The sequence below is a fragment of the Bos grunniens genome, chromosome 7 (assembly GCF_055505025.1).
Source record: "Bos grunniens cultivar Pamir isolate PY7600 chromosome 7, Bosgru_T2T1.0, whole genome shotgun sequence".
Classification (NCBI taxonomy): domain Eukaryota; kingdom Metazoa; phylum Chordata; class Mammalia; order Artiodactyla; family Bovidae; genus Bos; species Bos grunniens.
The window spans coordinates 47,656,660-47,670,306 of NC_141171.1; the positions used below are offsets into that span (position 1 = coordinate 47,656,660).

The following is a 13,647-nucleotide window of genomic DNA, read 5'->3' on the forward strand; positions in this document are numbered from 1 at the left end:
TTGGCCTGAATGAATCTTTCCTTTTCTTGTTAGACAAAGGACTGGACTCAGAGGTGTGGAACCCTTGAGGATGTAAGCTTCTGATGACAGGGACTGGGGTCTTAGCTTTTTAATGTCTACAGATTTAGCTGATAATAGGCGTCACATGATTATTCCCTCCTTCAGGCTCACAAGTCTGCCTTGTGAGTTCAGGAAGAGCTAACACCTTACCAGAGAAGAGAGCAAGCAAAGCAGTCAGATGATGATATATCCGGTGGTTTTATTATGGAATACTAAGTATAAAAAGATTAATTGATTTGTAATTTCTTCAGGATGCAGCTTGCTGGCCAAATTACTATTAACTGTATTAATCAAACAATGGTATTTTGTATTTAAATGGCCTTTCTTTCTTTTCATTTTTAAATAAAATAAGGCCATTAATCATGCTGTTGAGTTGCCATGGACTCTGTGCCCATAGTTGTAGGAGTTTAGGAATGAGACAAATAATGCCTAATGTGTAGCAGGTCATCATGGGCTCATTTCCTGTTCATCTCATTTTATTTCTCAAGAGAATCCTGAGAATTTCCTCAACAGCTTTTAGGAATGTATCTCACCTTAAACATGGGGTTTTGCTATATTTGAGAAAACTAAAAACTGGAGGAAAACTCATTCAGTAAATCACTTATTTAGTAAATATTTTTGAGAATATTCTACTTGCCTGGGTCTGCTCTAGGCTAGGAATACAGTGGAGAGCTGCCACCATAGAGCTTACTGTGGCGAGGGAAATAGTAAACAAGTAAATAAGTGACAAATGATATTTACTCTAAGAGAGGGCATGGCGATGGAGAGTGACTGATGAGAGGAGGAGTCCCATGGCAACACGCCTGCAGGGCTCCTCAGTGACGCTTCACTGAGGCCACACCTCAGCTTAGCTGCTCCTGCCGCAGACTGCTTCTGCCTTTCATTGCAGGCTTCTCACTTGCACAAGGACTCATGTCTCCAGCTCTGCTTCTGGAAGTGATGCTTATTAGACTCAGAACTCCCTGGAGGCAGGGACTGTGCCTTTCTTGTTCACTTTTAGGTAGAATATTTAAGTGGGGACTGATGAGATCTATTTCAGAAAGTTCTCTGACTGCTGCTTGTGTGCGTTGGTGAGGAGAAGGTGGGCGGGGGGTGGGGAGGGCAGAGGCAGGTGGTCAGCTAGAGGCTGCTGTAGTAATCCAGACAAGATAGGACTAAGGCTTGGATTATATAATCAAAGCATCTCTATTAAGTAAAGATTTTTATTCACAATTATACTCACAAAACTCCCCTTCCATCAAGAAATTTGCAAGTGACCTTAGGCAGATGAATGTTAATAAAAGAGTAATGCATTATGGTATATAATGGGAGGAATATATAACAGATCAAATGCTCATTAAGACTCTGAATCCATATATGAGCATTTAGTACAGAAATAATGAGACAGAAATGTGTAGTTGGTCTTGAGCTTAATTACTCGAGTTAGTTACAGGTCCTTGGGTGGGGGGTGGTGGTGACTAATTTCTAAGATCTATTAGACTCTGGGATAAAGGTGACAGTTTGAAAATTGCTTTTGTCCTTTCCACAAGACAGGCTGGCTAGTAAATGCATCTGGTTTGCATCTATTTCTTGGAGGCAGTGGGGATTTATATTCCTTCCTTGAGTGCTCCTCCAATTCCTTTCTTCTTGTTAGCCCCTAAATCAGAATGTAATAAATAATCAGCTTCTGAATACCTTAACAGATGCAGTTCATGATGGGCATAAGGCAAGGCCCACAAGCTAAGGTTACATGGCACCGAGAAGAAGAAAAATGCTTAAAAGGATTATCCTTTCATGCAAATATTTATATATTCAAAGAACTGAACAAAAGGCAGCAAAATAGCCCAAAAGACAGTAGTTTCTTGTCTGGTTGTGTGGACTTGGAGGAACTGAAATCTCTTTTGCAATTGTGCAGTAGTATTTGCTCTCTAGAGAAAGCTGTGTAAGAGATCGCAGCAGGCCTGAGGAAGAGCAGAGAGGACGCATTGGGTGCTCTGCTTGTTCATCTCAAAGCTGAGCCAGGCACGGTGTGGGGGCAGGTCAGAAACTCAGGCCAGGGAGCAGAGGAGTGCTCCTCAGACCCAGTCTGGAACTCTTTAGTGATCTGAGCTCCCCTATGGAGGACAGAGGCCCCACTACTCTCCCTGACATGTGGGTCCACCCTGAAGCCACCCACCACTCTTCTCTATCCCTGAGACTGCCAGGCCATGAACCACTGTTAGGGCTTCTCTGCAGTCAGAGCTCTTTTCCAGAGTTACAAACCCAGAAGGGACACAGGCGAGCAGTAGAGGGAATGGGATGATGGCCCCATATTCTCAGGCCAGCCTGGAACATCAGCTGAATTCTGTTGTATGGATTTTTGGTCATAAGGGGAATTACAGATGTCTGGAGTGCAGTAAGACCTGTGTCTTGGTACTGTACTCCCATCTGTCTATTCATCTGCTCACCACACAGCCTGCACATTATTATGTGCAGAGGGAGTACTAGTTCTGTCTTCAGAGACCAAGATGCATGAGAGATCCCACCTACCAGGAACTCAGTCTTTACAAAATTTAGAATCATTAGAGAGTCTTTCAAAAACCACAGTCTCTGGGCTCCCACCCAGGAGAACTGGATTAGAAGCCCTGTGGCTGGGGCACTGACATTGCTGTTTTTTACAAAGTAGCCAGGTGGTTCCTTTGTGCAGCTAAGTAGGAGAACTTAGTTTCTTCCAGAGAGGTACACTGCATTTGGTTTTGATCTATTTGGTCTACAAATGCCGTGCATCCTCGGAGAACTGCAGTTCCTGCCCTCAGTGGTTTACAGTGAAGGGGTTATAGCCTTGATCCCAAAAACCATCCCAGAGATTCTCAACAGGGAATGATTTTGTCTCTACGCCTTCCCCCAGGGATTTTAGAGACCATGTCTTGGAGACTTTTTGGTTGACACGACTTGCGAGGAGGATGCTACTGGCACCTAGTAGACAGAGGCCAGGGATGTTGCTAAGTATCCTGAGATACACAAGACAGGGCCCATGGTGAAGAATCATGTGGCCCCAAATGTCAATAGTGCTGAGGTTGGGAAAAACTGGTTTTGTCCTATGGATAGGTTCTGCTTGTAAGAACAACATGGCATATAGTTTCTATTAGCTAACATTATGTACTGTGTTCTAAGTATATTAAGTTCAGTTCAGTCACTCAGTCATGTCTAACTCTGTGACCCCATGGACCGTAGCACACCAGGCTTCCCTGTCCATCACCAACTCCCGGAGTTTGCTCAAACTCAAGTCCATTGAGTCAGTGATGCCATCCAGCCATCTTATCCTTTGTTGTCCCCTTCTCCTCTGGCCTTCAATCTTCCCCAACATCAGGGTCTTTTCCGATGAGTCAGTTCTTTGCATCAGGTGGCCAAAGTATTGGAGTTTTAGCTTCAATATCAGTCCTTCCAATGAATATTCAGAACTGATTTCCTTTAGGATTGACTGGTTTGTTCTCCTTGCAGTCCAAGAGACTCTCAAGAGTCTTCTCCAACACCACAGTTCAAAAGCATCAATTCTTCGGTGCTCAGCTTTCTTTATAGTCCAACTCTCACATCCATACATGACTACTGGAAAAACCATAGTTTTGACTAAGTGGAGCTTTGTTGACAAAGTAATGTCTTTGCTTTTTAATATGCTGTCTAGATTGTCATAGCTTTTCTTCCAAGCAAGCATCTTTTAATTTCATGGCTGCAGTCACCATCTGCAGTGATTTTGGAGCCCCCCCAAATAAAGCTATATTGGTAAACATAGATTATTATTTAATAGGTACTGTTATTTGTTCCCATTGTATAGAATAGAAAACTGAGCCCCGGAGATGAAATATCTAAAGCCACCTGTTTGGTAAATGAAGGACTTGGGATTTGTGGTCCCACATATGTGGTCAGGTTTCCAGCCACAACAGTAAGCTGCTGCCCAACAGCACTTATTTTTCTTCTCTTGAGAGTTTTTCCAGGAAGAAAAGGGGTACACATACTTGCATTAGTCCTTCTTAAGGTTGCTGCTTGAGAAAAACAAAACTGCTTTTCCAAGGCCAAAGATAGCCCCTCTGAGCCAAGAGATGAATGGACGCTGGTCATTTTTGTGCTGTGTGACCAGGCTAGGACCTCCAAAGTGCTGAGAAGAATCCCCAGAGAGGACACTGATTGATGTTTTCTATACCAGTGGATTCCAATAGCGTTTGACAGCTCCTGGGCATCCTGCAGCACAGTCTGGGGTGGTGTCTGACCAGCCAGACTGTGTTTGTGACAGTTCTGGTCTTCTTAACTCTGAGCATCTGTTCGCAATGATGCCTCAGCAGGAAAACACAGCGGGAGAAAGTCTGCTCAGAGCATTTGAGTGTCTGATTGGCCTCTCAGACGTCCTTTAGAAAACCCTGGTGTCTGCACATTCCCTGTGCTCTCTGCAGACGGAGGAAATGACTCTGAACCTCAGTAGAGGTCAGCTGCCCTCTCTGGTGTCCCTGCCGGTGGTCATCACACTAGGGGAAGGGGTTTCAGTCAGTTGTGCATCTGCTGCTGGGCCTCATGGTTTCTCCCAGCACAGATTTAGACCAGGAGGCTCTTGAGGGTTGGAGGAGCATCCGCCTTATCCACAGGGCTCCTGCCAGCCAGCTGATTAAGTACCTTTGAGTTACTAATGCCACATATTTAGTAAGTGGAGGATGTGAGCAGGTACACTCCTGGCCACTATAAATTGCTATGCAACAGTTTCTGTCATCTTCTCATGGGAGTTTTTCCAGGTGGAATAATGGGCCCACGTACGGCAGAACTGTAAAATGTGCACAAGATGGTGAATTTTTGAAGAAAGAAGCAAAAGGGACTTCTGGTGTTGTTAGAGGCCCTGGCCCAGATTTAGACAGGGCAGTGATGTGGGTGGGATGTTCCCCACCATGCCTCTCCCCTCTGAGCTTGTTCCTCCCACCTTGGCATTCCCTGAGGGAACCTGTGTGCTGTGCCCTGTGGGCACATTTTGTGTACTTCTGGGCTCCATGTCCATGAAAGAATCTTGAGGTTCACAGCAGGGAATTGAGGTTCGTGGAGGACATTGACTTCGTATATTTCCATTTTTTTGTAGAGATTTTTCATTTTTTTTTTTTAAGAACACAGGCTATTGCCAAATAATGTATAATCTCTAATGTTGGCTGAACTGTTGGCTCTGTTGTTCAGCTCTCTCTCCCATCACCTACAGAATTTTTCCCAAACTTTTCTTAAGACACTTTTTTTCAATGTGGACCATTTTTTTCAGTCTTTATTGAATTTGTTACAGTATTACTTCTGTTTTATGTTTTTTGGTTTTTTGGCTACAAGGCATATGAGATCTTAGCTGCTTGAGCAGGGATTGAACCCACACCCTCTGCACTGGAAGACCACTGGACTACCAGAGAATTCCCTTCCCAAACCTTAAAATTTTTTTTTCTTTTTTCAGGCTGCCTTCTACTTCAGAGGGTGATTCTGCTTCCTAATATTTACAGAGATGAAGATGCTCTTCATATGAATTTCCTCAAATTTTTTCCTGTTGGTAGTCTTTAGTGCTATTTACCAAATAGCTCCTTTATTTTTCTCCTTTCAAATGCATGACAGGAATATTCAATGCTTTCTGGCCCTGCTTACGGCAGGGAGGGTTATGTGACTAATTGCTGTCTCTGAGTTGTAAGCAGAAGCACCATATGTCCCTTCCAGGTGGAAGTGTTTAATTGCTGATATGAGACCCTCCAGGGCTGGATTTCCCTTTGGCAGGGTGGAAATATTTGAGGTGGTGGCTATTCTATCATTTTCGGTTCCTGAATGAATTCCTCTGAATTCTGTTGCAAGATGGAAGTAGGATGAGCGATTATTGTTGTCGCTGTTCAGTCACTCAGTCGTGTCTGACTCTTTGCGATCCCATGGCCTGCAGCAATCCAGGCTTCCCTGTCCTTCACCAACTCCCGGAGCTTGCTCAAACTCATGTCCATCGAGTCAGTGATGCCATCCAACCATCTCATCCTCTGTCACTTCCTTCTTCTCCTGCCTTCAATCTTTCCTAGCATCAGGGTCTTTTCCAATGAGTTAGTTCTTTGCATCAGGTGGCCAAAGTATTGGAGTTTCAGCTTCAGCATCAGTCCTTCCAATGAATATTCAGGGTTGATTTCCTTTAGGATTGACTGGTTTGATCTCCTTGCTGTCCAGTGATGAGCGATAAATAAATTTTTTTTTCTGGTTAACAGCCCATATAGCTTTGGTTTTGCTTGTTAACACAGCGTAACTTCACCTGCCTTGATTAATAGTCTGTCCCTTTTGCTTAACAATTACGTGGCATCCACACCTACCCTTTTTGCCTTCCAGCATTTCTCAGAGGCTTTCTGTCCTAATCTTTACAACCACCTTGATTAATATCCTCAAATGGATTCCTGTTATTCCTAAAAAAGGAACAAAAACAAAATCCTTTTGCCTGGTCTACAAGCCTCTGTCTGGTCTGATTCCTGTCTGCCTCTCTAGACTCACCCCACTCCCCATTCTTCCTCATGCCTCTGAGTCTGCCACATTCACCACATTTTATATGCTGTATTTCTTCTCACCACTGGGCCTTTGTGCATGCTCTGAACAGCTTTGAACATGTTTTTTTTCTGCCAGAAATACCCTCCCCACCTCTGGTTAACTTTTGTCATGAGTTCCTCCAAGAAGTCTTTATTGACTTCCCCAGTTAGGTTGTATCTGTCTTTGCTGCTAAGTCACTTCAGTTATGTCCGACTCTGTGTGACCCCAGAGACGGCAGCCCACCAGGCTCCCCCATCCCTAGGATTCTCCAGGCAATAACACTGGAGTGGGTTGCCATTTCCTTCTCCAATGCATGAAAGTGCAAAGTGAAACTGAAGTCGCTCAGTCGTGTCCGACCCTCAGTGACCCCATGGACTGAAGCCTTCCAGGCTCCTCCGTCCATGGGATTTTCCAGGCAAGAGTACTGGAGTGGGGTGCCATTGCCTTCTCCGGTATCTGTCTTTAGAAGTTGTAAAGTCATGTTTGTGTTTTGTAACACTATTTCAGTTGGAATATTACAATTTTTTGGTGTGATGTTTTGAGTAATACTGGAGAAGGAAGAGGCAACTCACTCCAGTATTCTTGCCTGGAGAATCCTGTGGACAGAGGAGCCTGGTGGGCTGCTGTCCATGGGTCGCACAGAGTCGGACACGACTGAAGCGACTTAGCATGCATGTCTTCCTCACAATGGTTAGCCTCATGTCAATTCCAGTCACTATAACACGTCCTCAGTGATTAGCACAGCATGCTTTATAGTCACTCAGTGCAAACTTGTTGACTGCATGAATGAGGACATACCATCATACCGTCTAGTTCGGTAACCACTGGCCACAATTGCCTATTGAAATTTTAATTAATGAATGAAAAATTAAGAATTCTGTTTCATAATTACATTAACCACATTTCAAGCTAAGTAGCTATATGTAGTAGTGGCTGCCATATTAGACAGCAGGAAACATTTCCATCATCATAGAAAATTCTATAGGATAGTGCTGGCAGGATAAGGCCCAAGGGCTTGTGCATGGCATGTAATACCCTTGAGGATCTGCTTCTGACAAGCTTTCCAGTTTGTTTCTTTCCCACAGTACTATAGCCTCAGTCACATCCTCCTATAAACATGTTTCTTTCCTAAATGTGCCACTCTTTCTTAGGTGTCTGTGGCTTTTCAGCTTTCACCTCTCTCTACCTAAATTGCCATCCCATCCCATCCAGCACCTCTCATCCTTTAAGCCCCACTTCAAGTATGTCCACTTCTGGGAAACTTCTTCATATGTCCAGACTGAGCTGGTCAGTGCTTCCTCTGACCCCCATGCCACCTCCTTCTTAATCCTGTGTACCTTGCTCAGACAGGATGGTGGTCCTTTGTTCACACATCTCTATCCATTGCTGCTGTGTACCCCTCAAGGGAAAGGCTTGGGGGCTTCTCAGTCTCTCCAGTGCTGGACTCAGAGCTGGTAATGTGGTAGACATCAGAAACGCTAGTGAAATGATGTGAGCCAGTGGATGCAGGTCACAGGGGGTATTATTTCCTTAGTATAACATGCTGAGTGAAGCAAAAGGGAACAGTGTTACTAAGTGGGGCTAGTGAGGGTTCTACCTGCAGTCTTCTCCATCTTCCATGGTCCTATTCTAGGTCTTTATTTTATGTGATACTAGATTTCTGGGCTAAGACTCACCCAGGAGCTTGGCAGAGTCTGGCGGGGGGATACCTCTGAAATTCTGGGATCTGGAAGCTCAGCTGAGTGGAGCTACTTCTAGAGGAGAGTGGGTGGGTCTCATAAGTTGGAAGGACCATGATTACATCCTTCAAATCAAGCCTTGTGTCAAGAGGCTAGAACTGAAGGCCACCTGGAAGTCCGAAAAAGGTGACTGCTCTGAACTGTACTTTGTTCAGCTAGCTGAGTACAGAAGCTGTTGCTTTTATGGTCATAGCATATCTATCTGTACCTTACCCACTGCACTGATAGCTCCTTAAGGGCAAGATTGTGTCTTTCTTTCCTCAGGGTCCTTGGCAGGCTAATCAGCGACTATAGGGCTCATAGACTGGGGCTAAAACAACCTGTCCGGTTAAATGAGCCACCCTTATTGGTGATATTGCCTAATAATAGACATGCTTTCTGCAATGACACTAATATAATTTTGGACAAAATATTCATTTGTTTCTTTTTTTTTTTTTGTAGCAGTCTTTTGCTTAATTATGTCCAAGGGGGCCTGCATCTCTCCTACAGGTGGAGTTAAGGTCTCTCTTCTGCATAGTAGGACATTCTGGGTCTCTTGTCTCACTGTCCATGGGCACTTTGAGCTGGGAAGGCCCATGCCTACAAAGTTCTTAGAGTGAATGGAGATTTACCTGATCCTCATCAAGGCAGACCTGAAGTCAGGAAGAAAGAAGAGATGACACAGGGGGAAGAAAGGAAAACAGCATCCCTGTAAGACTAGAAATGAAGTGATAAAGAGGAGAGATGGGTGGGGGATGCGAGTGAAGGGCCCAGATGTGAGTCTTCAGTTGGACATGTTAAAAGGAGCACTAAGGATTGTGTCTCAGTCTCTTTGACCAGTCACTCAGCAGTGACTATGTGCCAGACAATGGGCTTTCTTTACGGATGTAGCCTGGGCCCAACTGAACCTGAATGGATTCAGAGACTGATTAGGTCCTTCCAGTTGGTGAGGCTCAAAGTCCCTAAGCATTTATTTAGAGTTGCTCTGCAAGGGGAGAGGAGAGTCTTTAAGAAGGACATTTATGCATAGTTCCCGGGGGACAAAGATAGAAATGGAGGAGACAGCCAGATCGACTGTGGGGGAGAAGATGAAGGCCTGTATGTATACTGTATATGTATACTGCATAACCTAAGTGACCCCATTAATGAGTGGTTGGACAGTGATTAACCTATAAGGGTACCCTTACCCACTTCTCCAACACTGCCTTTCTAACACAGTGGGGATGCTGAGTCCCCTTATTAAGGCAGAAGTCATGGAGAACAACCATATCCTCACAAGGCCTTTTGGTCTTTGGGAGAGGAGTTGTAGGCTATAGGGATGATGTCCTTCCCCAGGGGGACATTTCTAGCATTCTAGAAGATAGAATGGGCTTCCCTAGTGGTTCAGACGGTAAAGCATCTGCCTGCAATGCTGGAGACCTGGGTTCGATCCCTGGGTTGGGAAGATCTCCTGGAGAAGGAAATGACAACCCACTCCAGTACTCTTGCCTGGAAAATCTCATGGACAGAGGAAACTTGTAGGCTACTGTCCATGGGGTCACAAAGAGTTGGGGAGATAACAAAGGATAAGCTAGAGGGTGTTTCTGGGGATAAAAGAACCCCTCCAGTTCCAAAGAAGGGGGAGCATTGCTGATTGACAACAATGATGCTTCCTTGAGGAGCTTCCTTGAGGAGACCTTTTCAGTTTACAGAGCATTTCCTCTCATATCAGTTCCATAGAAAATCCTGTGAAGCAAAAGCTTATACACCTATTTTTTGGAAGGGGCCCAAAGAGCTTCAAGGACTTATCCAAGACCGTGTGGCCATTAAATGTAAGAATCATGCTAGAAATCTCCTGACACTCTCTTCATCCTTTTTTCCTTTGTATCATGGTGGGATAATTGTCTTTATCTCATGGAGGCTGATGTTATGGCCGAGGTAGCCAGAGGACCAGATATTAGGGTGATGCCTGAGGAGAGGCTAACATTCAGATGAAGGATGTAATCTGAGGTGCAGTACCAGCCACAGAGCAGCACCCATTCCACTCAGATTTATGCATTTCATAAATATTGAGGCTGTTACATGGAAAACCAGTCTTACCAGATGGTCCATGAGAAAGAGAGTATTGTGGTCCAGTAATACATATTGCACTCTTCTTCATTTAGAGTAGCAGTGCATGATCAATGCTCTATAATGTCTTTAAGCAAAGAAATCTCTTTGACTCTATGTAACTCAAGGTCTCTAAATTGAATGTATAGTTGTTTTTTTTTTTTTTTTTTTTTTTAAGGTCAGACCTATTAGCAGCTCATGGAACTGCCAAGAATAACTAGTTTGTTTTAATCACTGAATTAATGGTTTGATTTTATATATCGCAAGTCCTAGGACTTTTTTTTATGGTTTTATATTCTAGCCTGAAGACTCATATATATGTCAGGTGTAAATAGGCCTTGGTGCTGGTCGTTTCATAATTCAAAGACCCAGGGTTAGACTGTGCCCATGCAAGCATGCTAAAGTTCATAAATTAAAAATGAAATCTCATTACAATATTAATAAGATTTTAAAATATTAGGTATTTTTGCTGGTAGTTCACGATAGAATAAATGTCAAGGAAAACTCTGAGTCAGTCAATGTAGCACGATGGCATCTGTGATTTGAGAGAATTTACCTATTGGAGATTTTTGAAGGGAGCAAGGTTGACATTTTATGCAGGTCATTTATTGTCTTCCTGCCTATGGATTGCAGTAGACTCTTGACATTCATGATAGGTATTTCTTGAGACCTCTATGACTCTCCTAATATCGCTAGAATAAATAATTTCCCTCACAAAACCTTTTTATTCTGACCAAAACTGTCACGTTTACAGTGTTTCACTTTTTCTTCTCACTCATCGCCAGGGCCATTTTGTTCTTGATAGCTGACAATGAGGAGGAACATTATAGGCTCTGAAGTGGTGGCCATACTCTGGACTAGCTGAAGGATTCACCCTCAGTGACTGGTTTGCTAAGAGATTTGAATCTATGTTTCAGAAATATGGTGAATGCTTGAATTTCCTGGGCTTCTGGGATTGTTTGTGAAGAGCCCAAACTGTGAACGTTAATGTACACATATCAAGCATCTTCTTTTCTTTGGGGTGTCAAATATATCTTCCCCTTTCACTCTGTGCTAGAAGACAGGATAATACCACGGCTTGGGGAAGAAAGGAAATGCCAGAAACTCAAGCCTGTTATCACCATAACAAGCAGTCTACAGCAGGGTGTCTCTGAACTCCAAGACCGTGAATATCTCAGCACCTTCAGGAAATGCTTGCTTGCTGTACTTTGGTGAACAGTCTCAGCGAGCTCTTGAGATAAGCTAAAATGTGAGTCCCCCTGCACTTGGTCAGTAGGGTTGTACATACTTGAAACTACAACCTGACTCCTCCCCTCCCATAGCTCTATGCTTTTGAATATTTATCGAAGGCTACCTTTCCTATGGTTTATCAATTTTATCTTCAGGACTTACAGTGTTTGAAAAAAGATATTTTTTCCTAGAATTTTTGATTATTATTAAAATTAAAAGGACAGGAAGATTTTTATCACACTTGGAGGCTCTCTCTAGATGAATACCACATACTGTTGTTGAAGAATGGTTCACCCCACACAAATTAAGATAAGCAGACAAGAAGAAAAATGCCAAGAAGCCAATCTGGGGGTATTGGGAATACCCCCAGTAGTCACCCTGTAAATAGATGGGAAAAAACAACCCTTGAAGACTGATCAACCATTTTGCTTCTTTGGAAAGCACAGTTGGTACTAAAGCACATGGATCTTTGGAGCTCTGTGGTTTTCATCAGGATGAATGATGTCATCTAACATAATAGCAGATTCTACAAAATCCAGAATACATCCAGAGTGGAACTATAATTGAGTCTTGCTCCTTAGGACCTCAGTCTGACCAGCCACTGTGGGTGTGAGGGCTCCTGGGTGCCAGTGGCCATTAAAGACACCTTGAGGTTGGTTGAGGAGGTAGGACTTACTCTTTTGGAAGTCTAATCATGCTTCCTATTAAAGCCTTTCATAAGCCTTGAGAGTGAACTTCCTCTAAGCCACCCAGAACCATGGATCCCACAAAGCCTCTGCACGAAGACATTTTCTACACAAGTCCTCAGGCACACAGAGAAAGCTCAATAAGTGCTGTTGAAAGAACTGAGGGGTATGTTTTTTCATGAAAACTTGGGAATTGGCCTGCTAGCTGATGGCAGCATTCACTGTGACCTGGTCCTCGCCAGTAGTTTGGAGGCTGAAAATCCCCTCTTTTATTCTCCAGGCTCGAAGCCTGTTCATAGAATGATTATCATCATCTCTCTCTCCTGATGGGCTGGGGGTGAAGGCGGGAGCTCTGAGCAGTCCTGTAAGGCTGGAGGTTCCCCTGTCTAGAGGTGGGTCGGGTAATTGCTATTGTCACCATCCTCTTGTGGGAACAAAATATGTGTGAGCACAAAGGTCGGCCAGCAACCCTGGAGGTAGGAAGGCCAGGAGAGGTGGGGAAGCTTACCTTCTTGACTTCGTACTTAATGGCGAGTTTGATCCGGCTCAGACTCGGACGGTGGTGGTCGGACCAGACTTGGAAGTTCACATCACCATTTAAAATCGCTTCCACCTCTTCTGTGTCTCGGCATAGGTCCAGCACGCCCACCACAAAATCCTTGCATTGCATAGATAACTTCCTGTAATCGTTCTAACAGAATAAAGAGAAATCAGGGGTGTGTCACACCGAACCCCACAGATGGGCTTGCCTAGCTCAGCAGTGTTGTTCAGCAACTGTCCACCAAGTGTGAGCTTAATAGAGCACTCTGGAACCAGGGAATGCGCTGGAACCAGAAGGCAGGGCTGTTTCTCTTGCTACAGTAGTCTAGAGGACATCTTCTCTAAGCCAGGATTTGTCAGGCTGTGTTCCATGGCCACCTGCATCAGAGTACCTTGGGTGTGCTAGAACTGTGATTCCCAGGCCCCACTGCAGACTTACAGACTCAGAATTCCTGGGGATGAGACCCAGGAAGCTGTCTTTAACCTGTCTTTTAATCTTAAAAGGTTAACCTTTTAACCTTGTTCTCTGAGTGATTCTGATGCCTGCCAAAGCCCACCCTGGGCTCTTTGAAAGCAGCAATTCCCCTTGCCTGCTCTGAGCGGGGAGTCATAAGGAGATGTACTTTTAAGGCTGATGGGAATATCACTTCACTCACTTACCACCAATCTGTGGTGGTAACTGTTCTACGCAGGAAGTTTGCTGGAAAGATATGGCTGATAGACTAAATTTGGAGGGAAAAAAAATGTACACAGATGTGCTTTCTTTTAATGTGCTGGAAAATCTGCTTATAAATTTAAAAATCAAATGTAATTTA

At 44.0% G+C, this 13,647-nt stretch overlaps 1 protein-coding gene and 1 long non-coding RNA gene across 4 annotated transcripts in view; one reads left to right on the forward strand and one right to left on the reverse strand.

The window, feature by feature from the left end:
- TRPC7 (transient receptor potential cation channel subfamily C member 7) overlaps nt 1-13,647 on the reverse strand; it is a 150,930-nt gene that overhangs the window by 88,262 nt on the left and 49,021 nt on the right. For all 3 annotated transcript variants that reach the window (XM_086413652.1, XM_086413651.1, XM_086413650.1), the window contains exon 3: nt 12,801-12,983. In XM_086413652.1, the coding sequence (XP_086269778.1) occupies nt 12,801-12,983 (183 nt within the window). The remainder of the gene's footprint in view (nt 1-12,800; nt 12,984-13,647) is intronic.
- LOC147369414 (uncharacterized) overlaps nt 1-13,647 on the forward strand; it is a 120,247-nt gene that overhangs the window by 43,360 nt on the left and 63,240 nt on the right. The gene's annotated exons all lie outside the window — the stretch shown is intronic.